Source organism: Mugil cephalus, chromosome 1 (genome assembly GCF_022458985.1).
Source record: "Mugil cephalus isolate CIBA_MC_2020 chromosome 1, CIBA_Mcephalus_1.1, whole genome shotgun sequence".
Classification (NCBI taxonomy): Eukaryota; Metazoa; Chordata; class Actinopteri; order Mugiliformes; family Mugilidae; genus Mugil; species Mugil cephalus.
In genome coordinates this window covers 32,833,564-32,860,642 of record NC_061770.1, presented here as the reverse complement: position 1 = coordinate 32,860,642, position 27,079 = coordinate 32,833,564, and the positions used below count along the sequence as shown (strand labels likewise).

The following is a 27,079-nucleotide window of genomic DNA, read 5'->3' as shown; positions in this document are numbered from 1 at the left end:
GCACCACACCACATCCAGGGTCACAGGGTCAAGGTGTAGGGGCTTGCTTCCTCATCAGGGACTGAGGAAGCACAGTAATAGGGACACTGTCACTTTTCATTATCCCTTGGCATGGATGGGGGGCCTGGTCCTCCGCTAGCAGGGGGATCTTGGGCTGGCGGTCTGTGGCCCCACGGCGGTTGGTAGGGGTACCTACCTAGGTTCTCTGGTGTCCTCTTGGCCTGGCTTTGTCTCCCGGTGCTGCGTGGCGACGGGTTCGTGGCGGCTCCCTTGGGTGCCCGGTTGTTCCGGTATCGACTGGTTCGGGTGGTGGCTTGGTGCTCTCCCTCTCCCTTCGATGGGGGGCTGGGGTCTCTCCCTGGCGGATGGGGGTTCCCTCTTCCCGTGGTCTCCCTGGCCTGGGTGCGCCAGGGGCACGGGGCCGGCACCTTGGCCCCCCTGCTCGGATGGCCCGTCCCTGGTTTGGCGCTCGGCTGGTGCCCGTCTGCGGGGGCTTTGCTGGGCTCCTGGGGGGGTCCTCTCGGCTGGAGAGGTGTCCATGGCTGCCCTGCGGGCGGGGGGTGGGGTCTTTGGGGGGGGTGTTGGCGGCGGTGGGTGGACGGGCTGCAGTGGCTGGGGGGTGTGGGGGGTATGGGGAGCTGCTCTGGCCTGCACCGACTTGTGCTTGCTTGGCGGGTCTGGGGGTGTTGGTCGTCGCTCGCCTCTGCGCTGGGGTGTGGCTTGCCCCGTGGCTACGGTGGTTCTCTGGTCCTGTCACCCATGCGCCCCACACTGGGGTGGAGGTTCTCGGGCGCTGGGGCTTCTGACCTGACTCTGGGCCCTGGTAATGGTCTCACTCATATTTAGGGAATGCCCACATGCATGTGTGTTGTCACCTGCCAGCCCGTGCTGGATCACATCAAAAAGAATTGATGAGTCCCGGCTATTAAGGGCTGGATTTTCGCTTTCACTCTGTCACTACGTGCCCTATGGCAGATTTCTCTCCTTCCATTGGGACACCCTTACCCCCCCCTGGACTCTCTCATCTCTCCAGAGATGACTGTACCCAGTCATACTTGAGTGAGGTGACTTGGGAAGCACAGAACCCTGTACTCCACTAGTTCCTACTAGCACCACAATCAATCTCCTCCACTGTCCATCCTTCTACATATTTTCTTTCCTTTGTTCCCCCCCTCTATTCACTGAGGTGTAGCACTGCCCTCCCTGCCACACAAGGTCACTACACTCAATAAAGTTCAACAGGACAGTTCCCAGGGAGGGCTGGTGATGGTCACACTCACGCACTGAAGTAATAAAGCTTTCAGCTGCAAGAATATAACTGCATGAACCTCATATAATGTTGACACCCTGTGGTGTTCAACTATGCAGACAAATGCAGACAAAAAAAAAAAAAAAAAAAAAAAAAAAAAAAAAATTAGGCAGCTGATGTTGTGCAAATGGAAAAACATTGAGAAACTCAAGCAGTTATTTCATACAACACTTCAAATACAGTGTACACAACACACTATATGGACTATATTAACATTCCTGTTTCTTGGTTTAGTGTGCAGAATTGTCACTTAACAGTTTTTTGTCTGCTCATGTTGTTACTGATAATAAACAATCAGGCAAATATTACCTGACTGATGGGTCATATGGCTGAAGGGACATGATGCTCACCGCTAAACATTTCCTCTACTTCACAGACATGTCTGCAACTTTTTAGTAATTCTTAAAAAGATAAAGATTTTAAATGGACACGTTTCTGATACAGGGTTGTTTTGATTAGATTTGATGATGACATGATTTGAGCAGATCTTCACAAGTACAGTTTTAAGCGAAGATTTCTAAAGTCCAACTAAGTGTCATCTAAATGGTAAATGGTTTTGCTCTTATATAGCTCTTATATATATTAAACTGCTCCTCTGTGAAGTAGCAGCTATTGTTGTTGATATTGTTAAAGAACTTATTCAGGATCAATGTCATTTTCCATGTCTTGTAATTTATGCTCAGTATATTGTTGTATGTTTTCAAACCAATATGATAATTTTTTGTCATTCCTGGTGTTTTTGTCATTGTGGATAATGCAGTGTAGATCCTCTGTTTTTCCGTTACCTTAATACGCTCTTTTTTCATGTTTACAGGTATTTGTCCAAGTCCTCAATGTCTCTGATGACCAGTACTTTTGCCATTAAGTTTTATGAAAACTTGGCAGTTTGTCCATGTAGATTGTATTTTCCTCTGTTTCATCAGGTAGTGTGGCAATGTCCACATTCTTTTTTGTATGATGTTCGTTTAAATAGACGTCTGAACCTCTCAGCTTTTTTCCTTGTCCTAGTCGTGCAGTTTTATGCTTCCTGTTAGCAAACCTTAATATTATGGCTATTATGGTTTGTCCTTCTTATTCCTCCAAGGGAGAGGATGACAAGCCTTGATGGTGTTTTGGTCCACTGTGAGTTGACTCCGGTCAAGGCCATCACCTGTTGCTCCACCAAGTTGGCGTCAGACTCGCTGTTTTCTCTGTCGCTTCTTTCACTCACTGCCCGAGCGATGATAGACTCAATGATATCGTTCATCCTTGAGTACTGTTCTAGGTCGGCTACTTGGTTTTCCAGGATTGCAATCCTTTCTCCTTCTCTTCATTTTGAAGTTTTAGCACCTTCACCTCCTCCATCAAGTTAAGAATCGCTTTCTGTTGTTGACTCTCTGATCTTGAAAACTATCAGAATTATAACACAGAGAAACATCAGAGCTACTACTACTATCAGTCCATCACGTCGTCTCCTCTGTCCTCCAGTCTCTGGTTCTGGACTCGACGTTGGTCTCTGAATTTGAGGCTGATCATCAGCTGCTGGAAAGAACATCAACATATTAGTTGACACTTTCTCACGTCTCAAAAACCAGTCGACATCTTTAAAAAGGATTTCTAGTAACTTCTACTCTGTCAACTTACCAGTGACGTTGAGTTCACATCTACCAGATGTGGAGCCATAATCTGTCTTTACTTCACACTGGTACAGACCAGAGTCATTAATCCTGAGTCTGGACACATGAAGTCTGATTCGTCCTTCTCTGAGGACGTCTTTGTCTCCCTGGACTCGTCCTGAAAACTGTTCATCCTGAGACTCTGACACCTCAACACCTTCATGTACATGATACAGAGTCAACTCTTTCTCTTGATGATTGATGAAGAAGCTACAGAAGATGAACAGATATTTGTATGAAGAGTCAGGTTTGGTGGTGAAGGTCCATTCCAGTGTGATGTGGTGGTTCTCCTCTGCCTGATAGGAGCTCTGTGTCACATTCACTTCAAATGTTGCTGCTGAGGAGACAGAGAGAGAAAGAGAGGAGCAGACACACTGAGAACTGGAACATGGGCTGAGTCTTTCAGCTCCATCATTGAAGACTGACAATTGATTTGGACTTCATCAAGTCACTTTCTAAACTGACCACAGACACATGAGTTGAGGGTGATGAGCAGCAGGATCCTGCAGATCATCTTCTCCCTGTCAGAGGAGACAGAGGTGAAGAGTCATCAACACATCAGGTCAAAGGTCACAGCACATACAACCAGGACCATCTACTGTCTGACTTCATCCAGTCGTTACAACATCTGATCATAGATGCAAAACAAAGGAAACCACTCTAAAAGTCCAGTTACCTGGATATACCATGACCTGGATAATAACAGAATCATACTTAACTGTATTTAAGAAGACAACTGGTCACAGTCATTCTTGTCCTTTTTATAATCAATATTCTCTCTGGTCTTTTGTCAGAAGGACTATGGAGTAAATCCACTGTAGCTTCAGTCTTCAAAGCTCTTCTCTAAACAGACTTTTAAGTGATAATAAACAACAAAGATGCTGAGTTTTAACTGCCTCAAACCAAAAGCACACACTGATGAACTTGCAAATATCAAGTCAGAGCTCTAGGGTTCTTTCTCCTGTCTGGGTGTGTCTACAAAAACGATGTATTTGATACAGCCCAAAAAAAAGAAAGAAAAGGTGGATCAAATTGATTTAAACCTAAACACAGCTCTTAACATTCATCTGTGTATTTGTTGTATTATTTGGTTTTTCTTTATGGAATTATCAACATGTTGTGCATTTAAAATGTTGAAACCCCACCCCAAACAACAGCTTAAGAATATTGCCAAGTTCCTGATGTGATGATATTACCCACAGTCTCATATTTAAACCTCAACTTCCTTCAAGTCCCTTAGAACTGAAAAAGTCACTCAGATGAAGTAAAATGTAACCAAACCAAACTAACTACAAAAACACTGTCATTGTCAAAGCATCAGTTCAACATCACACCTGATCCCAAAGAAACACAACCTACATGTTAGAACATGAAAACTAAAAACTTCTCCTTCCTCTTCTATTTGTTCTGCTTTAAAGTATTTGAACTGTTTCCAGATTAGACTGAAGAAAGAAAACATACTTCCATTCCCAGAACCTTGTACCAACCCCCCCCCCCACACACACACACACGAATACACTCAGCCAATGATTGTATTTCCAGTTAAATACAAACACTAATCTAACAAGTAAATATTTCCAAACAGGTAATAGATAAAAGTTAATTATCCAAGTCACTGTGTGTTACTATTTCCACATTTTCCTGAGTAAAAAGAGATATTTTTTCTTTCTTCTTGTCTATCCTGATGTCACATATGCAACAATTCACATTTTCAACATGAGGACAACTTGTGTAATACAACACAGGGACACAAACACAAAAAACAATGGAGTGAGGAGAGAGATGCGTGTTTTCAAGCTGTAAGTAAAACTGTTTTATTTCATATCATTAAACACATCATGTGACAGCTCTCTTAAAATTTTGCGCATCAGTCAATATGAGGCTAATTAACATTCCCTTTTCTGACTTTAAAGGTGTACAGAAAAGAAAAATTAATTTGATTAAACTATGGTTCATAAAATTAGTGTAATAACTCATCTATCAGACGATGTCGGCCAAACTTTGTGCAAAATTCTATTTTCGAGTAAAGGGTGAAAGTGTGATTTTTTTGTTTATGCATTGGATAGTGCAGGTGCACAGATTATACGTCAGCCTGCGCACAATTCATCAGCCAATGATATCAGGATCCCTCATCTGTCAATCAAACAGCAGGAAGCTTTGACAATTTAAAAGGAAAAACTGGGAAGTTTTTCTTTGATAGCGAGTAGGTGGCATTGGTTTCGAGTTGGAGCGAGCAGTTTCATAAGTTTTGAGAGAGTTATTATCTAGTGTTTCAGTTGCAAGAGAGTGAGTGAGGGACACGTTTGGGTGAGTAAGTCTGTGGTGAGACCTCGCCCGCTCGATAACAGCCAATCAAATTCGTTTTCCTTACTCAGGTAAACTCGTGATGCCACTCGTGGACACTCGGCGCGACAGACAGGACAAACGGCCATTTCTGTACACCTTTAAAATATCTGGGTCATAAAACATTACTGTCAGCTCAATACAATTAGTTAATTAATAGTTACCACTCTGTAAGTGCTTTAGCTTAAAGATGTGTGAAACATGTACAGTTTTGGCATTAATGTCAGTTAATGTCAGACCACCTTTTGTTCCCTTATATTTTCATTAAATATCCTTTACCCCAGATTCCCTACCTCCTCATCTTTTGTCTTGACTTTGGGTCCTTCCCTTTGGGCCCTACCTACACAAAACATGACTGTTTCATGATTTAGCAGCTGTTGGATGAGGAGAGAAGCAGGTTGTTTTATAGTTTGAGGTGTCCAGATGAGCTCACCGGCATCTGAAGGCAACAAAAGAATTTATGTTAACAGGACTGAACTAAATGTGCAGTTTGTCATGAAAATGGTACATTTCACTCTGGTAAAATATTTTATCTGTTGTTCAATTAGATTTAGACAAAACTGTGTCTAAGGTTTTTGATACGTTTGATTCTGATCTACTTTCAGGACGAGAGTGAGAATCAGTTTGATTTATATTTTTCTGCATAAAAATGACTCAAAACAATGAGCAAATAGTTTAAAGTGACACTCTATATAGTTAAATACAGTTACTCATCCAAATGAAATTCTTTTCTTTGTTCTTTAGTAAAGTTTACGAGTACCAAAGCTGGGTGGCAAATTCAGTAATGAATGTCTCCTCTTGGGGGCAGAGCTGGGACACGTGGACTCTTTAGCTTCATTCATCTGTGAACTAGAAAATTCATTCAGTTATTTAGAGACAAGTCACATATAAACCTACATGTACACACACTTTAAACACAGTGGAAACAATTGTAGCTTAAAAACATTTGCTTAATACCACACATAGTGTACAACAAAACACACTACTATATATGGACTTTATTAACGTTCTATATTAGTGTTTTAGTGTGCACAGTAACCAAACCTTCCACAAATTGTTTTCCGCATACTCTACAGCTACCACTGTGGTGATTTTCAATTTATTTCACTGCATCATTTTCAAATAAACTCGTGTTGAAAACGTGCTCCATGAATGATATATGTGGGCAGATTGTTTAGTTTTTTTATTTATTTTTTAATCTTCCCATATACATCATTCATTGGATATAAATTTACCATCACATTATCAGAAAATGATGCAATATGGAGCTTACGTTTTGGCTGAGTGATATAAAAACCATCAGACAACACTGGCAGCAAATCATTTCATGATTACCGGAGGATCCACTTTACTGACAGTGGCCTGAGATACATAACGAGAACGACAACAAAACCACCACTCACCTCTCCTGATCACATACATGCTTGCAAAACGTGAGAAAACTGAAACTCTCCAGCAACAAGTTGAACCGTTCCACAATCTCAAACCACGCAGAGGAACAAGGACCCCAGTCAGGCTTGAAGAAAAGCTCCGAAAAGCCCGCCAATGAGCCATTTGTGCGGACGGTGTGACCCGGAAGAATATGAAGAAGCGTTTTGACCAATCAGCAACGACGAACCGCGCTGTTTGATATGTGTGAGAGCCAATCAGAGCAGAGTTCCTCTTCCGGTATTATTAAACACTTTTTTTTAATTTCGTTTTTATTTCGTTCACGACAACAAAATCGAGGGAAAAAAAACAAAAAAAAAAAACAAGGAAGCGTCTACTTTTATGTTGGTAAAAGTATCATTTATTTAAACTATGTTTGTATATTATATTTGTTACTGATAATCTGATTTTGCATCCATATAATTAAATGGACTAAATGCAATAGAGTGAAAAGTGCAATATTTGCTTTTGTGGTGGAGTGAAATATTGTCGTTATGTTGTGTTATTTCTTTTTCTCACATGACAACTATTGTTTGGCATCAGGTTGCGTTGTAAATATATGAGATGTTTGGTGTTTATTTTATGTATTTTATTTTATGTATAGGGTCATGTATATGCCTATGTGTGTGCATGTATTTACATGAATCGTATATGATGTTTTTTTTTAACTTGTAATATTGTGGGATTGTATTAGAATTCGAAGTTGATTTATTAAAAAAAGAGGAAAAACAAGACATAATATAATGAATTGAATTACTAAATTGAAGTAGACTTTAATTTAACTTTATATGTGTACTTAAGTACTATTGAGTACATTTATTTAGAAAGTTTTTTTTCCGACAAATACTTTTTTTCCTGTCATTATGTTGTGGGAGTTTTGTATTGTTTTGTGTACTTCCTCTTCCTGGTCGCTAGGTGGCGATAACGCACCAGAGGCGCTGCTGAGTTCCGTCACAAGGCGGCGCTGGTACTTAATAACTAACATAAAACACGAGAAGAAGAAGAATTGCGAGTCTACTATGGAGATGTCTCGTAATAAGGTTTAAAATGAATATATATGAATTTCTGGTTGCTCGTCTGCAGCTGTTACAGAACAAAGAAGAGTTTAAGATAGTAGTGAGTGAGGCTAAACTACCAGACGTGGAGCCAGTGACGGTTCTTCCTGGACCCGTTCAAATTCTAATATTAACCATTTAAGACCTGAACCTCTGTCTGCGCACACAAAGAAGCTTGCGGTATTTGAATTACTGTAACTCACGATGGACAATATTCAAAGTGTGGCTGAACACTGCCAATGCTGCCATTACGGTAATTATGACGCGCCGCTGCTGTCGGCTCCTGGTTGAACGACGCACGATTGCGGAGCCCCAGGAAGAGAGAGTTGTTTGGAGTAATTTGTGGGTAAAAACGAAGTTATACCCTTGAGATGTCACGAATGACTTCCAGACAAAAGCACAACTTCCCAGTTGTTACCGGCCTGAGCATTCTCCTTTAAGGAGGTGGCCTTATGGGTAGTGTTTTTGTTTTTTTTTTGTTTTTTTTGGAATAACGTTACGCTGGGAAGAAGTGTGTGTGAGGTAACACCGGTTACAGCCCCTGAAACTATACAGTCAGTGTAAATAAACTCCACTCTGCAGCCACGAAAGTACTGTGTTGTATGAAAGGAAGAAAAGTGCCAAATAAAGCCCCGGTCCATGTGTTCAACTACTCCGCCTCTCCTCTGTGTGTGCGCGCAATTAACCCGGACTGCTAGTTACTAGCATCAACGAGCCAAGCTAAGGTGAGACGAGACTTAGCTTTATAACCAGCAGCTCCACACTACGGTTAGGAACTATAAAGCTGTGGAGGTAACACAGTGAATATTGTCAATAGCGCAAACAACGTTACGTTGAGTTACGGAAATTCAGGCTTCACATGGTTAATAAAAAGATAAATCAGTCGTGCATGCGCCGTTAATCTTAATACGTCAGGAACGTTATCAAATTTTACAATAAATGATATAGAAATGTGCGTATGTTGTTGATTGACTATTCATACAAATATTTATTTGTCTTTTTTCTTTTGTCCCAACAGATTCTGACAGATTTCACACTGATCAACATGTTTCCTCCATGTAATATCTGAGCTCTGGGTAACCCTAACCCTAACCCTGTCCCGTGTTTGTCTGGGTGTCTACAAAAATGATGCATTTGAAACGGCCTAAAAAATGTGTGGTTCTTCTTTATGGAGTTAACAACAAGGAAACGTCTGTCATTAATAAATGCTGTGCACTTAAAATGTTGTAAAATCGAGAGGAAGTTGGGAGCCTTAAGGTTCTTTGAAAGACATTTAACGCCACCTAGTGGAGAAAATACAGAAAAAGTCAAGAAAGAAGTTTATTATGGCTCCAAAGTCATGTGACAACAGAATATTAACATTATCCTTTAAACTGACAAATAACATCTGTGTTATTTAAGATATTCTTAAATGTTTATAGCTAATATTAACTTCTGTTCCCATAGAATTGCATTATCAATACCTTCTTCTACACATTGTTTGTGTCAGTATTATGTCTCCACATTCATATGGACCTTTTCTCTATTCGTACAGATTATGTATCTGTGTCAGTTCTATTATGTCAGTAGTGGTTAGAAATAAATCTCTGTGTTGCAATGCAGAGAAAAAATAGTGAATCAGATCACGAAACAATAAAGAGCATCAGTGAATAACTCTTAGAAGCCGTTTATTAGATCAGATCATTAAATAAATGACTAAATGAGTCACAACAAACAACAAACTCACTGGACAATACAGACTGAGATATAAAAGAATAAGAATATAAAACAGAAAAACAAGAAAGAAAAAAATCCCTCAGTCGTCAGAAAGAGAAAACCAGCCAACCTCATATTTAACTGGAAGAATCACTGCACTTACCCCAAATAAAATATTCAAAGCAGCAAAAAAGAAAATGCAGTTTTGGAAAAAGGAGAGAAAAAAATGGTAATATTTACATATATGTGAAATACATATAAAATACATTATCCACAAAATGTTTGTATGGCTATCTCTGTGAGGACACTCGTTGGCATAATGTTTTCCCAAGTTCCTTACCCAAACCTTTATCATAAAACTGAGTTTTAACTCTCAAACAGACGTAGAGAAGTGAGGACCAGCCAAAATGTTCTCACTCTGCTTAAACTTAAAATGGTCCTCGCAAAGATAGCTGTACAAATAAACACACATACACACAGAATGAATTAATGCTTGATTGATAATTAATAATAATGATGCATTAAAAGCTTAATATGATGCTATTATGCATGAATGTAGTGGAAGTACTGTTACAGACCTTATAAACATATCTACTACATCACGAATACGTCATGAATTCGTGCTCTCACAATAATCTTTCTGACATTTAAACCTGACATTTTATTTTGAACATTAAACACATGCAGGTGGACGTATTGAACCGTATCTACAAGTTTATGTGTTTTCATTTTATCTTTAAAGCTCATTAATGTAAACCGTTATCAATCTGATGTAAAACTTAAACTGATTCTTGGAAAGATAAAAGGAACACGTGTCAACACAACAAAATACAAAGTAATAGTAACAAAGTGAACACACAGTTGAACCAACAGCTCTCTCAGTGATTTGAAACTAATCCTGAATAATGACATTTTGATTGAAGCTAAGATGTTTGAACTGGTCAGTGAGCGTATGTACAGTAAACAATGAGAGAGACTTTATGATCCCACTTAAATTTTGCTGTGAAATCCATGTTAAGTATGGACGCCAGTATGAAAGACAACGTCTGAGTTTCTCCGTGTAAATATGAACATAGAGACGACGTCACCTTGATCTTATCTCTTAACTAACAACCGGATCAGTTAAAGATCAAGATTGTAGATGGACAGAGAAGAAGATGTAGTTAAAAGCTTCTCGATTACCGATGTGACGGTCGGGAAATTGTTGCAAACAGATGAATAAACTACGGAATGAATTGGTAAAACCAAGAGCACAAACAAGCAAAATGTGCAACTCCTTCACCACCAACAAACTCCCAACGATTGGTCCCAACATTTACTTAGTTGTGTAGAATTTTTGTGTCAAATTTTGAGGGAAATGTTTTATTTCACTGGATAAATCTCCCATATATTCTTAATTAATGCACTCGAACCGGATCAGTTCACTCCGTTTATGACTCTTTTCCCAAAGAATTACAACCTCGATAACTTCTTCTACCATTCGTGAAGTTCTTTAAATTTGGAATAGATGCCGTTTAATTTCTTTAGGTTACAAAGGAGAAGATGTCAGGTAAGCTGCTGTAAATTCAGCGCTGGTTTTGTTTGTGACCACTGCACTACAGCATGATGTTGACCAACTCAAGGATGGACAACCGACAGCTCTGTCCTGTTTCACACAACTTACAGTGATCTGGTGTGTCTCCTGTCTCGCTCTTTCTTCGAAGCCTTCTCTTCTTCTATTTTTGGTTTTAGACCAAAGAGGGCCACTCTGGTTACTCTGGGAGCTCTAGGAGGACCAAGTTGTCCTGTGTGTGTGCTAAATGCTAAAGCTAAGGACATATCAGAATATGCTCTGACCACCTCTATGCAAAGAGAAAGTGTTTACGTTAGCTGACGAAATGACGCCCAGGAATGACTGTGAAGCTCAACGGCAGGATAGAGGACTTCACTGAACTTTTGTTTGAAAGTGTGGAGGCGGGTGAGACTGTCGGAGGAAACCCTGTAGAAGGAGAGGATGCCGCCCTCCCAGTCCAGATAGACTCCCAAATGATTGGAACGTGTGCATGATGAAGATAAGTTGTGTCGCTCTCCGTCATGCCAAACGTAACAATCATTTTCAGAACAAGTCAGACACCAAGACTTGTCGTTGAATCCCAGCTTGCAGTCGTTCCCGTCCCCTTTCTTGCCAATGCTTCTGTACGTTAGCCCAACACTCAAGTGTCCCGTCCCCTCCACCTCGAAGTAGAAGCGATCTTTCAGACCTTGTTCACACAGAATCTGCAGGTGATGATCAAACCTTTGGTTGTGATGTGGATGTGGCTGTTCATCCTCCACCCAGGTCACCTTTCTGTTCCCTTCAGAGAGCTGCAGGTTCTTGTGTGCTGTGTTGGGGTCGAACGTAAGTTTGCAGGCATCTGGAGGTAAGAAAACGCTTTATTAGAGCACCACAGACTCTAGTGGCTAAGGCTTGTACTCCTGAGCCCCAGAGGTTCCTTTATAGGTCATGCATCCTGATTAGTAAATACAATGATCTGCCTTCAGGTGTTGAGGTGAGTTGCTGAACATACAAAACCAAAAGCACAAACTGGTGAACCGTGAAACTCCCTCAACCCCCCGATGTTTGTAGCCAACACATTTACATGTACATTTACATGTGTATTATGAATTATTTGTAGAGTTTTGTTGAAATGTCTCATTACATTGGATACACGTTCAATATATTCCTAATTTGTGCACCAGTAAATTCAATTCATTTATTACCGTTAGCCCAGGGATTTGAAAATGCTTGTTGTAAATGCTAATGCTAGCTTATCACTTTGATTGTTCCAATCACAATATACTTGGCGTTTTCAGCTTATGTTAAAATAATATTTGGACATATTGATTAGTCCACTGTATGGGTGTTTTTATTATTTATTATTATTTTTTGTGAAGCATCTTGAGACAATTTGTATTGTTATAGATGTTATATAAATAAAATAAAGTTGAATTGTTATCTAGCTATCTCTTTGTTTATTCTCTGCCACTTAAATGCTAGATTCATCACTTCAGAAGGAAAAAAGTTGTTGTTACACATTGGTATAACTGCAGCAAAATGGTTTTGTTTCCCTCAGTCAATAAAATAACTATTTCTAATTTGCAAATATTCAGATGTTCATGATTTCCAGAGGAACTTACATTTCTTGAATCCTGGTTTCATTCTGTGAATTCCACCATGTTCAAAACTGTGGAGAAAAATAAGGTCTGGATGAGAACGGACTGGGATTGTAACTACTTGAGTTTTCTGAGCTTGTATTGTTCATCATTCCTCAGATCACAAAACATCTCATGTTCTATAATTACTTGATTTTGTTGAGCTTGTTTTGTTTGTCGTCCTTCAGATCACGGAGCAGCTTCTCTCCAGAGTCTCCTAGATGGTTGTAGCTCAGGTCCAGTTCTTTCAAATGGGAGGGGTTGGAGCGTACAGCTGAAGCCAAATGATCACAGCCTTTCTCTGTGACCTGACAACCTGACAACCTGAGAGAAGAAAAAGATGTTTGGTTGATAAAGAAGCAGGTTTTAGAAGTACTTCTATCGAGCTTTGTCACCATTAATGAGTTATTTGCATCCAATCTGTTCCACATTAGGATAAAAAAAGCAAAAGAAAGAATAAACAGTCCAAAGAATATCCTCAACTAAGAGTGGTCCACTGGGTTATTGTATTATGACATGGCATCTGGTTTCTAAATGTTTGAATAAGTACCTCAGTGTTTGGAGTCTGCAGCATTGACTGGACAGTCCTTCACAGAGGAGCTCCACTCCTGAATCTTTCAGGTCATTGTTGCTCAAGTCCAGATATCGTAAAGGTGAAGATGGGAACTTGAGACCAAAGGCCAAGTGTTCGACCCATTCTATTGTCACTTTGCAGTCTCCCAGTCTAGGGTGGATAATGAGTTTAAAACACAAAAGTAGTATAATACATAAAATACATCCAAGTCATTTTCATTGTACTACAGGCTACAAAACACTCACTAATGCAGTTTAAGATTAAATGCAGCATGAATTGCAGAAACCAGATTATGTGGCAAATCATAGTAAATTATATATAACATACAAGGCTTTTCTGCTGCTCCTCACAGCTGGTATCAGCCTCCTTCTGCCTTCCTCTGATGTGTTATAACTCTTCAGATCCAACACATCAAGATCATTCTTCGATACCTGCAGCATGAAGGCCAGTGCAGAGCAGTGCAGGGGAGTCAACTCTGTTTTCGAACGATCAGTTAATTTGAGATATTCCTGAATCTCATCTTTGACTTTGTGGTCTCTCATCTCGACCATGGTCTGGAACAGGTTCATACAACCGTCTGGAGAGATACCCTTCCTCCGGATGGATTTGAGGTAAGTCAAGATTTTCTTGTCGGCATCTTGACTTGGGTCTGGTGGGATCAGGAGTCCCTGAAGGATTCTTCGGTTGGGTTCAACCATGAGGCCGAGGAGGAATCTCAGGAAGAAGTCCAGGTGTCCATTCTTCTTCTCCAACACTTTGTTAACCACCATCTTTAGAAGTTCAAGTAAAGTGTGTTCTTTTTCTTCCTGACTCAGGAAGTTGTCTAGACCTGCAGTATTGTTGGTTGTCAGACAGTTGTAGACGTATAGAGCTGCAAAGAACTCCTGTATGGTCAGATGCACAAAGAAGAAGACCTTTTTTTGGGAAAAGATGTCTTCCTCTCTAAAAACTGCGTTGCAAAATCCAGAGTAGATAGATGCTTCTTTTACATCAATGCCGCATTCTTCCAGGTCTTCCTCATAAAAGATGAGTTTGTTCTCCTGAAGCTGAACAAAGGCAAGCTTGCCGAGTTTCAGAAGAAATTCCTTGTGTGTCTTCAGAAGCTCTTCTTTGTTCTCCCCAGTCTTTTTGTCGTATTTTCTGTTCCTACGTTTTGTCTGGGCAAACAGGAAATGTGCCATCATCCCTGTAAGAGTTTGGGGAATTTCAGCGTTTTGGTCTTCTACAAAGACCTCCTTAAATAAAACGGCAGAAATCCAGCAGAAGATCGGGATTCTGCACATGTTGTCAAGAGACTGAGAAGACTGTATGTGTGATGTTATCCGTTTAGCAAGACCTGACTCATCATTAAATCTTCTCCTGAAATATTCCACCTTCTGTTGGTCACTGAAACCTCTTATCTCTGTTACCATGTCCACATACTGTGCAGGGATCTGATTGGCTGCTGCAGGACGGGAAGTTATCCAGAGGTTGGCATCAGGAAGGAGGTTTCCCTGGATGAGGTTGACAAGGAGGTTACTCACAGATGTTACTTCTCTGACAGACGTTATCACCTTATTGCCCTTGAAGTCTAGACTAAGTCTACTTTCATCCAGGCCATCAAGGATGATGATAATCTTGGTTCTGATGTAATCCTCTGAATCTTCCAGATCTTTGATTGCAGGATGAAAATCAGTCAGGAGCATGTGCAGGCTTTTCTCATCTGTGACCAAATTCAGCTCTCTGAAAGCAAGACTGAAAACAAAATCCACATCCTGGTTGGCTTCCTCCTCAGCCCAGTCAAGGATGAATTTCTGCACAGCAAATGATTTTCCAATCCCTGCGATGCCTTTCGTCAGAACTGTTCTGTGGGGTTTCTCTTGTCCAGGCGAACTTCTGAAGATGTCATGGAGTTTGACCAAATGTTTTGACAAGGAGCACTTTTTCACTTTGCGTTCGAGTAACCGGGACTCGTGGTCTGTGTGTGGCCCCTCACTCTCTCCGGTGGTGATGTGGAGGGTTGTGTAGATTCTGTTAAGACTCTCTTGGTCACCATTACCTTCAGACGTGAACTTAAATTTGTTTCCCATTGCTTCTTTGAGATTCTTCGTTGCTTTCAAAACTTGGCTGCCACCTGTAATGGTTAAATACGAGATGGTAAGTTCCAATGGGAAGAAAAATGTAAATCAAAATACCAGAAGATCTTGTCATCCCAACACCACACAAAATCTCTCACCTAAACATTACCATCTAATATTTGCTAACAAGATCTTACTTTATTTCTTGCATAGCGTTGGAGTAGCAGTTATACTGCTGACACAAGTATTTAAACGTACCCATGTCTGGCTTCAGTTTTTTCCCACAAGTTGAGCAGACACTTGTTGCTGAGGAATCAGACTGGTCCCCTTCAGAGCTGAGACACTGTTTGCATGACCAGTGTCCACAAGAGAGTTGCCTCAAAACCCCCATACAAAATGAACAGCTGTAGGGTGACTGTCTGTAGGGAGTACAACAAACGACACCTTATTCGTACAAACTTACCTTGAGGCTAAGATGCAAATCTCTGAACCATTTTTTCCAATTCCCTTTGCTCTGATTGTGGTTACTTAAAACTCTTTTCTCAGATGTAGCACTTTGAGAGTTTGTTCAACTCTGGCTAAAGAAATCTTCTGTTGTTTTGTACATGTGCTGAATTTGAATATTTTATATATGCAGAATAATTTTTAATTACCTTTGTTTGTCCGTCTCAAACATGGAAGTTTCACTCTTCGCAGACCTCTTGCTGGGACCTCCTGACCCAACTGCACTCTGCAAACTAGGAAGAAAGACTGACCTGTTCATCTCATTGTATGTCAATGCATTGGTAGCATTACTTGATCCCTAAAATCAACTATTGTCGCCAAGATATTCAAATAAGACTAAGACTGAGGATATGAGAACTACAGAAAACTGTAACGCTGGACAAATTAAACACATGTTGGAAAACGTTATATTTACTTATTATTTTGTACGTGCTCATTAAGTTATTTTAATTGTTTTTAGACATTTGATTTATGGTACACAAACTTTACCTGCCAACATCGAAGTTGATCGGCCTCATCATTGATGTATCACTCTTGAGAGACATCTGGTCAGGAGATGAACTAGAAGGACTGATGGATACACAGTTTCATTGCATCAACCAAGACTAAGGATATGAGAGGTAGTCCTTAAAACTGTAACAATAGACAAATAGACAAATCAAACATATTTTGGGATACATCACTTCCTTTTCTAAATATGCTCACAAAAATATTTTAACTAGAAGTTGAGTTTATCAATTGTTTTTAGACCTTTGATTTATGGTACACAAACTTTACCTGCCACCACCAAAGAGGATCGGCCTCATCATGGATTTATCACTCTTGAGAGACATCTGGTCAGGAGATGAACTAGAAGGACTGATGGATACACAGTTTCATTGAATCAACCAAGACTAAGAATGTGAGAGGTAGTCCCTAAAACTGTAACAATGGACAAATCAAACACATTTTGGAAGACGTTATATTCACTTATTGTTCTAAATATGCTCACAAAGTTATTTTAACTGGATAGTTGAGTTTATCAGTTGTTTTTAGACATTTGATTTATGGTACACAAACTTTACCTGCCACCATCAAAAACGATCGGCCTCATCATGGATTTATCACTCTTGAGAGACATCTGGTCGGGTTGTGAACTCATCTCTGAACTAGAAGGACAGATTGACAGACACTGTGTTTTAATGTAGATTCACCTTTTCTGGGAATTCATCACTTGACAAGACATTTAACTTCACTCTCACTTTTCACTATGCTGTGATTTTTATGGACTTAAATAAGTTCAGATAACACTCAGTTGACTGTCTCCATCTGAACATTACCTGGTTGAAGGTCCACTGCGGGACTCTGAACATGATCGCCTCCTTTTCATTTCTGCTTCTGCAAAACATAGAAAGTACAGAAAAAAAAAAAAACATCTTAAATTGTATGTACATGAATATAACATTTTGGCCACCTGTCTAATATTGTATCCATCCAAATATTTGCCAGTAAAGTGGCCTTGACCCGTTGAGGTATGGACTCAACTCCATTTCACAAACTATGAACCCCCCCCCCCCCCCCCCCATCTCATGTACCACAGCTCCATCTAGTGGCCCTTTGCAGGATAATCAGCAAACATCATCCCCTCCCACATCTTATTTCATGATGGCCTCAGTTCAGACATGCCTAAAACACAACATCAACAACTCAAGACTACGGTCTTTCTTAAAGGAACAGCACTATTTTTATAAAGGTGCAGTGCAATAAATAAATAAAGATTAAAATGGTTAGAGCCTGTAACACTGTAGTAAGAATTTGTATTATTTAGGGTGTACGCAAGCATAGATAGAGGACTGCTCATGACAAAAACAATGAAAGGTTCCGCGTGCATCATCATTGATATTGCGCTCTTTTGTTGTCTTTTGCTCAATGACGCACATCAACGACAGACGAACAGGACGCGCAAACACCTAATTAGCTCTCACCTGCATGTAATAGATTAATCATAAAAGTTATATAAATACTGTTATTGCTGTTAAAACTCACCTTTCGTCGTTTGTTTTGGTAAACGTCTTCTCTCTCTGCGTCCTCTCTGCCTCCGTATGTTGGTTTTCCCCTCTTGTGGTTACTTTCGGTTTCGTGTCCTCGGCCTGTGGCTCCTCCTCCCTGCTGGGTGTGACTGGGTGTTACTGGAGTTCAGATTCAACATGTCAACAACTAGTCAGCAGCAACCGTCTCACTTTCCCTTTTGTGTGAATTCCCCTTGGCAGTGACTAATGGGGATCCAACTAAAATAACGATAATAATACTAATTATTATTATGACAATAATAATTATAATATTAATAATTATAAAAAGGCTTGATAGTCTCCTTTTAAAAATCGAAGAGGAACTATCACTTTCTTTGTCTTAACAGCTTTAACTGGTTCCTTCTTATTTGATATAATTCTTCTTTCTGGTTTAGTTACAGGCGTCCTCACATTGACCTTAGTCAACCTTATTTTGTTTTTGCTTTTTTATAAATAAACAGCACCACTCTGGCAGGTGCTTGGCCACCTGTGCTTTGATGCCCTTTGATGCCCCAAGTGGCCTTTTATCTTTCATCTACTTTATTGAAGTGTTTTTCTATAGTTTTTTTTTTGTGTGTGTGTCTCTGAAAGTCGTCTGTGTGGCTCAACAACAAATAATAATTTAGTTATACTCTCGGTTGATCCACGTAGACGTGCCCCTCGCTGCCCTAACTTGCCCAGACGTGCCTCTAGCTCACGAATCCCTGCTAAGACTGATTAAAAACTCATCTCCTGGTGAGTAGGTTCTGAAGGTTGATGCACAGTGTGTTCTTGTAAGATGTCTTGTGTGTGTAGTTGTGTGTCTGACTCTGCACACACCTCTCAAGTTCATTAATAACTCAGCGTGGTTAAAAGTACGTCAGGCTACTTTTTGTGTTTCTTTTGTCATGGGCAACACACAACACATGAGACTTGTAACATTTCACTCTCCCGTAAGTCGCTTTTGTGTTTGTTCTATGTTTCTAGAGGAAATGAGTCTCAGTCTGATGTTATTTTACCATCCTGTGTTATATCTGCTGCTTTCTGTTTTGTTTTCACTGAAGGTCAGTCGTGACAGTTTGTTGCTCTTTCACTCAGTTTGGTCGTACCATTTTAAAACAGTTTGTGCGACAGTTCAGGAAATGGCGGATATAAACACTCAGATAGATAGGTATCAGAAAGGTCAGCCTATTCAGTTCCAGATTGTGGAACAAGCTCGAAAGCCTCTCCCACGTTGAGTTCTTCTTTACTTCTTGATCTCTACCCTGATGTTACTTCACTTAGAGACAAATACAAGCAGTCATTGTGTTTACATGCACAGCTTCATCTATGCTTGAAATTTGACGTTCTGAATGAGGTCCTTGTCCCAGTTTACTTGCAACGGAGAAAATCGAATAACTGACGGGAATGTGTCCGGATGTTGCATTGTATAATAAACAAAAGTTGTTGCAGCAAACCGGCATTTCAAGCAACAACCAGATAGATAATAGTTCAGCTTTTTAATCTTGTACGTAATCTGTGCGCTACTTATGGTGCAGATAGATGGCGCTATCCCTCAGGTATCCTTCTGCTTCCTCTGTGACCGGCTTTCTTGGGTGTTTTTGTTCCAGGGTCATGCACCAGCGGAGCGGTTGTGGAGCATGCGCACATGTCCAGTTAAAGTCCAATTAAGGCGTATACATGGCGGAGAAAATTGATTTCACATTATCTGGGTGTCTTAATTGTATACGAAGAACTTAGATTTTAGTCGGAGTAACGTGTTTACATGTGCTTAAGTTGTCCAGTTAAATTCAGATTAATGCAATAATTTATTGTTGTCACGTGTACATGTACATGTACTGATTGTCTTTTCTTGTAATCATTTCTACCAGTGGTTGAACGAATGAGTTAAACTGTTGTGCATATCAGATGTTGAGTAGGTGGCCTTTAATGAGAGCCAGGACTCATCGCGTGTTCACACTAACCAAAGGAATGAGGTCAAATGTGTCCCGGACCACCTCCACATGTGGACTGAGACCAGCATGTGTCCAGTAGTTTTAACTAAATGTCCAAAAACACATGTAAAACTAACCCAATTTGGACTTGTTCAAGGTTTCCTGAAAACTTTTACTTCCTCCTCAAGTCAAAGAAGACACTTGGCTGATTTTCTTCAAGCTTTATTCATTTAGGTACCTGGACGGATGAGAATGAACTAGTTTCAAGGACTCAGTCTGTGGCGTAATGATGTTTATTGTGAGTTAAATAGTTAAAACCAGCTCAAGGACACTTCAGCACCGTAAAACCAAGAGAACAACATGCAGATAAAATCTCAAATGTCGTCTTTTGTCAACAGCTACGAGCACGTTTATCAAAATTACACAATGCGACACCAAAACACGTATATCTGAGTAATTATTTCAGAGTAATTATACCAAAGTCTTTCAACAAACATGGCTTTGACATCACAGGGGACACTCTTTGTTTTCATTCAGTCCAACTTCATGGTTTTATCCTGATTTCATTCTGTCTTTAATACAGAACCCTTCTCATTGGATGACGCCCCTTGTCTCCGGAGGCGAGTTGTCGCTGTCGTCCTCCCAGGCTGCAGACGTGAACCCTGCGGGGGCGGAGATGGAGTGAGGGGCAGGGGTGTGCCCGAGCCCTTGGTACCGCCCACTCGACGAAGGGGAGGAGGGCATCGACGTGGCGGCCACGGCGACGGGATCCTGCGAGGTGAGGAGGCCAGTGTGCTCGGTGTGTTCGGGTCGAGCAGCGGTGCCGAAATACATCTTGTTGGGACGACCCAGGAACGTACGACCTGAGGGTGGAGATATGGAGCAGGTATACTTTTTAACTAGAAGAAAACAGCTAACTAGCCTAGCCAACCGCAGTAGGCAGTATTCGGCAGATCATTGGGGTTTTCAAGTGGGCACTTCCCTTGACCGATGTTTCATTAAGTTAGGCCCACAACACCTCAAGAAGACTTAACAGTGTCAGAATGCTATTCTTGTATATTTTGTACATTCTTTCAAATTTGATATTGTCTTTTATTGTTTTTTTTTTTTTTACATATTTCTTACCTAATTCGGTGCTACTGTGCAGAATTATGGGAAATCCCACAGATGGGAAATAAACGCTTTCTTACGTCTTATTGACTCAATAAATTGTGTAGGTCAGTTGTCCAAGCTACCTCTCTCCAATCCAGGGAAGGGAAGGGACTGGATGAGGGTACAGACCCTGGTTTGGGTGGAGGGAGAGGGTGGGGAACAGGACTGAACCACAACCCGCACGTCCAAATACAGAAACGGAGATTGCAGTTAGCCCCGTACATGTGGACCCAAAACCCAAAGAGAACAACCTCCTACCTGTGGCTTGGACCAAACCACGCAACCTCAACTACTAAAACTACTTAGCTAGCCCTTAGCATGCTCCGAAGCTAGCGTGTTTCCTTCACCACAGCCATTCGCTTGCTCGCTCTGTTGCCAGGGACATTAATTAACGCACCATCTCCGACACTCACCAACATGGCGAACCTGCTCTGTGACGTCAGCTCTGATGTCGGAGAAATCCCACATGGCCAAGAAACTGTCGAAACACGACCCCTCCTCCGCTTCCTGGATGGACAGATGAACAGATGACTGTACTGAGACACTGTGTTATAGGCCAGTACGTCAGTAGGTGGAGGGGGGGGTGATTTACCTGTACGTAGGGCTTGTAGGTGAAGGTGTAGTGGTGAGCGATGGCAGCCAGGAACATCTCTATGCAGATGATGAAGTCCTGTTACGGTTAATGCATCAGTTGGTTGATAGGTCAGTGATTTGAAGAGTGGAGACACAAAGACAATATCTGATTAAGATTAAGGTGAATATCAACATGAATCAAATACACTTCAGGTAGTGGTTGCCAACGGCCACTGTCAATCATTATTATGTCACATCCTGTTTTTACAGTATTTAATATTTTATATTTAACTAAAACACTTGGACATGCTACAGCTTTGGTGTGTGTTCTAGTGTTTTTATTTGAGTCCCATCCACTACCATGGAGGGGGTGGAGCTTATGACTCTATTTCAGCTATTTCAGAAAATGGTCAAAGAGGTGCCAAGGGACAACTAGCAACCCGTGAGGACACCCACCAGACATTTAAAGCCTTGGCATCATTTAAGAGGTGAGTTTTTTTTTTAAACCAAAACAAATAATAATAATGAAGAAAATAACAACAGAGAATAGACCAGGCTGTAAACATGTTGGGGGAGTGATGAGTTCAAAGGACAAAGGTCACATGAATGTACAAACCTGGAGTCCAGTAGCCACGGCCTCTACGCTGTCCCAGTCCCAGGTGTGTTTGTCGGAGATCACACCGACTTTCACCAGAAACGCTATGAAAACCGCCTGCCTGAAGAGGAACATTCAGTCTTAAAATGTGTTTTTTTGGGGGGGAGTGGGGTCCAACAAACAGTTCAGAGGGTTTGTAAAATTTACATTCTTACCAAAACGAGACGAACACAACCAGTTTGACGCAGAGGAACTTTCCCACAGGCCTGATGGGAGTCAACTCCTCTCTGAGAGCTCGGTACAGCAACACCAGACAGTACATGGCAAACTGCACAAGAGACACAACTATATATTAGACGTAGGCAGCTGTAGATCGTGCAGCGTTTTGTCTCATACGACCCGATGTTACAGTCCATCGGTCTAAGGATGTGTGTGTCTTTACCAGCTGTGATATGTTGTTGATTATGACCAGGTAGGACCAAGCGTTCCTGAAGCTGAAGTTGGCTTCGTCGTAAACTCCACAGAGTTGACAGATGCTGCAGACACAGAGACAAACACCGGTTCACCGTCTCCACACGAGAACATTTTAAAGTGTGCGAATAAATAATAATCATAACAGGAAACGGTTATCTTGTTGTTTCAGTGATTAATAGGCAGAATCTAGACCTTCTGAACATGTTGGGGCCCACATCCTTATAAGGAGAGAGTAGCTCCACTGGGATGTGAAGCCGACATGATAACCACTACACAATGGAACCAGTGGAGACAGACAACATTCCTGTATATTCAGATTCATGACGTCCTAATGTTGAGTTGATGTAGAAACAGAAAGGCGGTGATTCAGCTGGATTATCATTTTGGAGGATGGAGTTTATGGTGCTGTTAAACTGGACTGAACTAGTGTGTCTGTCATTCAGCACAAAGGAAATCTTAGAACACAATCACCATGGCGACAGAAGAAAAATTAAAGCATTATTATTGTGGTAACGAACAGAAATGAAAAGCATCATCACCACCGTTACTATGGGAAACCATAGTTGAACATCATCACCGTGGTTACAGAAGGAAACTTACAAAGCTATCACCATGGTTACAGAAGGAAACTTACAGTCCCATCACCGTGGTTACAGAATAAAACTTACAGTGCTATCACCGTGGTTACAGAATAAAACTTACAGTGCCATCACCGTGGTTACACGAGGAAACTTACAGTGCCATCACCGTGGTGACAGGAGGAAACTTACAGTCCTATCGCCGTGGCTACAGGAGGAAACTTACAGTGCTATCACCGTGGTGACAGGAGGAAACTTACAGTGCTATCACCGTGGTTACAGGAGGAAACTTACAGTGCTATCGCCGTGGCTACAGGAGGAAACTTACAGTGCTATCACCGTGGTGACAGGAGGAAACTTACAGTCCTATCACCGTGGTTACAGGGGGAAACTTACAGTGCTATCCCCGTGGTTACAGGAGGAAACTTACAGTGCTATCACCGTGGTTACAGGAGGAAACTTACAGTGCTATCGCCGTGGCTACAGGAGGAAACTTACAGTGCTATCACCGTGGTTACAGGAGGAAACTTACAGTGCTATCACCGTGGTTACAGGGGAACTTACACTGCTATCGCCGTGGCTACAGGAGGAAACTTACAGTACTATCCCCGTGGTTACAGGAGGAAACTTACAGTGCTATCCCCGTGGTTACAGGAGGAAACTTACAGTGCTATCACCGTGGTTACAGGAGGAAACTTACAGTGCTATCGCCGTGGCTACAGGAGGAAACTTACAGTGCTATCACCGTGGCTACAGGAGGAAACTTACAGTGCTATCGCCGTGGTTACAGGAGGAAACTTACACTGCTATCGCCGTGGCTACAGGAGGAAACTTACAGTACTATCCCCGTGGTTACAGGAGGAAACTTACAGTGCTATCACCGTGGTTACAGGAGGAAACTTACAGTGCTATCACCGTGGTTACGGGTCTGACCACAGTGTACTGGAGGACTCCCAGCTTACACCTGAACAGCAGCACCCTGACGGAGAGAGAGGCACATGAACAACATCCATTCATCGCGTAGAGTGAACCCCCTCCTCCCCCCCAACCTCCTCCTCTTACTCTCCCATCGGCCACGGGGGGCAGCAGCACAGCGGGGGCAGGTGGGGCTGCTGCTGCTGCACCTCCAGCATGAGCACCAGGCTCGGGTACTGGTTGCTGAGGAAGTTCAGCAGGAACACCAGGAAGTTGTAGATGACGTAGGCCTCGTAGCACTCCCTGCACGTGTCCACGTAGATGGCCAGGCCGGGGTAGCGCAGCGCCAGCCACTGCACGGGAGACAAGACCTGGACTCAGAGGTGACTTCCCTCATACCCTCCTCTAACCACCTATGTTTATTCTGTACATTGTTTTGTTTCACTAGATTATATTTATATCTTACATTAATCTTATTTTATGTTATTTAATATTTCTTTTTACTTGTGGTTTTGTTGTTGTTTTTATGTACAACTAAACTACTACGCTAAGCTAAGCTAAGCTAAGCTAGGCTAGGCTAGGCTAGGCTAGGCTAAGCTAAGCTAGGCTAGTCTGTCAGGCCGTAGTTACAACAAATTGTAATAAATGACTCACACTGTCCAGACTGTAGATGGGAACCATCCATAGGATCCTGGAGAAAGAAGAACAGAGTCTTTAAAGACGACGTCTCCTTTTAAAACTAGCAGTCGATTGTTTAGAAGCAGGAGGAGGAAGAGGAGGAGAAGGAGGGAGATGAGGAGGTATTAGAAAGGAAGACAAATAAGAGGAGACAGAGGAAGAAGATGAAGTAGTAGAGGAGGAGGGATAGGAAGACGAAGTAGAGGGAGTGGAAGAGGAAATAGAAAGGAGGAAGAAGAAGGGGAGGGAGAGGAAGAAGGGGAAGTAGTAAAGGAGGAGGAGAAAGAATCAGAAGAGGGAGGAGAGAAGGAGGAAGAGAAAGTAGAAAAGGGGGGAAATGAGGTTAAGTAGTAGAGCAGTAAAAGGATGAAGAGGGAGTAGTAGAGGAGTAAAAGGAGGAAGAGGAAGTAGTAGAGGAATAAAAGGAGGAAGAGGGAGTAGTAGAGGAGTAAAAGAATGAAGAGGGAGTAGTAGAGGAGTAATAGGAGGAAGAGGGAGTAGTAGAGGAGTAATAGGAGGAAGAGGGAGTAGTAGAGGAGTAAAATAGTGAAGAGGAAGTAGTAGAGGAGTAAAAGGACGAAGAGGAAGTAGTAGAGGAGTAAAATAGTGAAGAGGAAGTAGTAGAGGAATAAAAGGAGGAAGAGGGAGTAGTAGAGGAGTAAAAGGACAAAGAAGAAGTAGTAGAGGAGTAAAAGAATGAAGAGGGAGTAGTAGAGGAGTAATAGGAGGAAGAGGGAGTAGTAGAGGAGTAAAAGGATGAAGAGGGAGTAGTAGAGGAGTAAAATAGTGAAGAGGAAGTAGTAGAGGAGTAAAAGGACGAAGAGGAAGTAGTAGAGGAGTAAAAGTAGGAGGAGGAAGTAGTAGAGGAGTAAAAGGACAAAGAAGAAGTAGTAGAGGAGTAAAAGGATGAAGAGGGAGTAGTAGAGGAGTAAAAGTAGGAGGAGGAAGTAGTACAGGAGTAAAAGGACGAAGAGGGAGTAGTAGAGGAGTAAAAGTAGAGGAGTAAAAGGAGGAGTAATAGTAGGTGGAGGTGCTACCTGATGATGGGTTTCTGTAGCTCTGGCTGGGTGTAGTGGACCAGGTGTTGCAGGATGTCCCACAGAGACACGGGGATGGTGAGGAAGACGAAGACTCCGGCTATGAACCAGGCTTTGCTGTGCGTCCCCACCTCGTCCTTCTGGAGCTCCCACACACACAGGGGCAGGACGGCCACCAGGACGAGGACGTAGAGGACCAGGACCAGGGGACGGATCCACCTCCTCCACTCTGAACAGGAGCACGGCATCTTCACCCTGAACGCATCCTGGACCACAGGGAGGAGGACATACCACAGGTCTACCTCAGAGGTCCAGAGGAGAGCAGGCCGGTCATAATGATATGGCTGGTCTAATACTCCTGACCTCCCTCCTCCTCCTCTTTCTCTTCTTCCTCCCCCACTTCCCTCTTATTCTGTCTTGTCCTTTTTTCTCCTCCTCTACTACTTCCTCGTCCTCCTCTTTTCTATTTCCTCTCTCTTTCCCTCCCTCTCTGCCTCTACTTCCTCCTCCTCCTCCTCCTCAAGTTGCCTCCCCACCCACCGACAGGAGCCATGTTTTAATCACAATGGTCATAATGTTATGGCAGACCGCTTCGCATCACCACGCGTTTAAACGTGTCACGTTTTATTTACATCACAAACACCTCGATTTTAAACCGACGTGGACCGATGGACAGATTCAGACTCTGGAGTCGCGGCCTGTTTTCATCCTCGGCTCCGGTCTCGTTACCAGGCAACGCATCCCCCCATCCTCCGAGGAACCGACGCTCCGCGGGTCCGGTCCGGTCCGGTCGGGTCCGGGTCACAGTTCTCCGTTCGCCTCCAGCGTCGATCACGGTCCCAGTCGTTCAAACTCTTCGGGCTCCGGCGGCTCGTCCGTGTTTGTCCTCCCGTTTTTTCCGTGTTTACGGACCCACGTCACCGGGAGGAACCGCGTCTCCGCGGGTCACGTGGCCGGAGAACAAATTAAATGATCTAAATTAAATCATCCGCAAAGCTTCTCGAAGAGGAAACAAGAAAATAAAAAAAATAATAAAAAGGCATATGAGTAAAAAAAATATTATATAGGATTAAAATATATTCGATAGAAATATAAATGTAAATAATTATAATAATGGTGATTATTTAATTATTATTTTAATGATTATACAATATGCACGTTCATAAAATTGTTATTATTATAATTGATCTAATCATTTGATCTAATTTGATCTAATCTTGTAATCTTTACATTTCTTAGATGTTTTTATTCAAAATTATTATTAAATGAGTTTATAATAAAGTAAATTAACAATATAAAAGCTTACGTCATATAAAGAAGACAAA

The 27,079-nt window shown here is 41.7% G+C and overlaps 3 protein-coding genes and 1 long non-coding RNA gene across 9 annotated transcripts; 1 reads left to right on the top strand and 3 right to left on the bottom strand.

The window, feature by feature from the left end:
* Positions 1 to 1,418: 1,418 nt before the first annotated feature.
* On the bottom strand, positions 1,419 to 6,900 carry LOC125014895. The gene is made up of 6 exons (XM_047596429.1): positions 6,711 to 6,900; positions 6,068 to 6,156; positions 5,587 to 5,746; positions 3,430 to 3,485; positions 2,933 to 3,301; positions 1,419 to 2,830 (listed from the first exon to the last, which is right to left on the bottom strand). Exons 2-6 carry the CDS (start codon positions 6,147 to 6,149, stop codon positions 2,658 to 2,660), a joined length of 840 nt encoding a protein of 279 aa, XP_047452385.1. The 5' UTR covers positions 6,150 to 6,156; positions 6,711 to 6,900; the 3' UTR covers positions 1,419 to 2,657.
* Positions 6,901 to 7,741: 841 nt separating this feature from the next.
* LOC125014913 lies at positions 7,742 to 9,722 on the top strand. Its single transcript, XR_007113542.1, has 2 exons — positions 7,742 to 8,515; positions 8,809 to 9,722. It is a non-coding gene; the product is annotated as an uncharacterized LOC125014913 (long non-coding RNA).
* Positions 9,441 to 17,937, bottom strand: LOC125014604 (NLR family CARD domain-containing protein 3-like). 4 transcript variants are annotated; one of them, XM_047595830.1, is made up of 11 exons: positions 17,817 to 17,937; positions 17,111 to 17,168; positions 16,856 to 16,939; positions 16,569 to 16,649; positions 15,941 to 16,024; positions 15,546 to 15,706; positions 13,558 to 15,343; positions 13,207 to 13,380; positions 12,807 to 12,980; positions 12,642 to 12,688; positions 9,441 to 11,878 (listed from the first exon to the last, which is right to left on the bottom strand). In XM_047595830.1, exons 2-11 carry the CDS (start codon positions 17,158 to 17,160, stop codon positions 11,346 to 11,348), a joined length of 3,174 nt encoding a protein of 1,057 aa, XP_047451786.1. In that variant the 5' UTR covers positions 17,161 to 17,168; positions 17,817 to 17,937; the 3' UTR covers positions 9,441 to 11,345. The 4 variants fall into 4 exon arrangements, with proteins under 4 accessions (XP_047451786.1, XP_047451793.1, XP_047451804.1 ...); XM_047595837.1 differs by having other exon boundaries at positions 16,569 to 16,640; XM_047595848.1 differs by lacking the exon at positions 16,569 to 16,649.
* Positions 17,938 to 20,029: 2,092 nt separating this feature from the next.
* On the bottom strand, positions 20,030 to 26,783 carry LOC125014748 (transmembrane protein 184C-like). Of its 3 annotated transcripts, none has more exons than XM_047596083.1 (11): positions 26,484 to 26,783; positions 25,755 to 26,020; positions 24,694 to 24,730; positions 24,187 to 24,392; positions 24,029 to 24,103; positions 22,515 to 22,608; positions 22,288 to 22,400; positions 22,094 to 22,193; positions 21,497 to 21,574; positions 21,318 to 21,411; positions 20,030 to 20,615 (listed from the first exon to the last, which is right to left on the bottom strand). In XM_047596083.1, exons 1-11 carry the CDS (start codon positions 26,493 to 26,495, stop codon positions 20,344 to 20,346), a joined length of 1,347 nt encoding a protein of 448 aa, XP_047452039.1. In that variant the 5' UTR covers positions 26,496 to 26,783; the 3' UTR covers positions 20,030 to 20,343. The 3 variants fall into 3 exon arrangements, with proteins under 3 accessions (XP_047452039.1, XP_047452056.1, XP_047452047.1); XM_047596100.1 differs by having other exon boundaries at positions 26,387 to 26,782; XM_047596091.1 differs by having other exon boundaries at positions 26,398 to 26,781.
* Between the last annotated feature and the right edge of the window lie 296 nt (positions 26,784 to 27,079).

Bases quoted from the DNA above. Each gene is read 5' to 3' on its own strand.
- LOC125014895 (XM_047596429.1), bottom strand. From the start codon at position 6,149: ATGAATGAAGCTAAAGAGTCCACGTGTCCCAGCTCTGCCCCCAAGAGG. The intron at 5,747-6,067 runs GTACTCGTAAAC...TGTTGCCTTCAG, and splicing joins GAATTTGCCACCCAGCTTTG to ATGCCGGTGAGCTCATCTGG. The intron at 3,302-3,429 runs GTCAGTTTAGAA...CTGTCTCCTCAG, and splicing joins CCTCAACTCATGTGTCTGTG to CAGCAACATTTGAAGTGAAT.
- LOC125014604 (XM_047595830.1), bottom strand. From the start codon at position 17,160: ATGAAAAGGAGGCGATCATGTTCAGAGTCCCGCAGTGGACCTTCAACC. The intron at 15,707-15,940 runs GTAATTAAAAAT...TACTCCCTACAG, and splicing joins TTTGAGACGGACAAACAAAG to ACAGTCACCCTACAGCTGTT. The intron at 12,689-12,806 runs GTAATTATAGAA...TTTTCTCCACAG, and splicing joins AACAAGCTCAACAAAATCAA to TTTTGAACATGGTGGAATTC.
- LOC125014748 (XM_047596083.1), bottom strand. The intron at 24,393-24,693 runs GTGAGTCATTTA...TCTCCCGTGCAG, and splicing joins CCATCTACAGTCTGGACAGT to TGGCTGGCGCTGCGCTACCC. The intron at 21,575-22,093 runs GTTTGTACATTC...TAACCGTAACAG, and splicing joins CCGTGGCTACTGGACTCCAG to GACTTCATCATCTGCATAGA.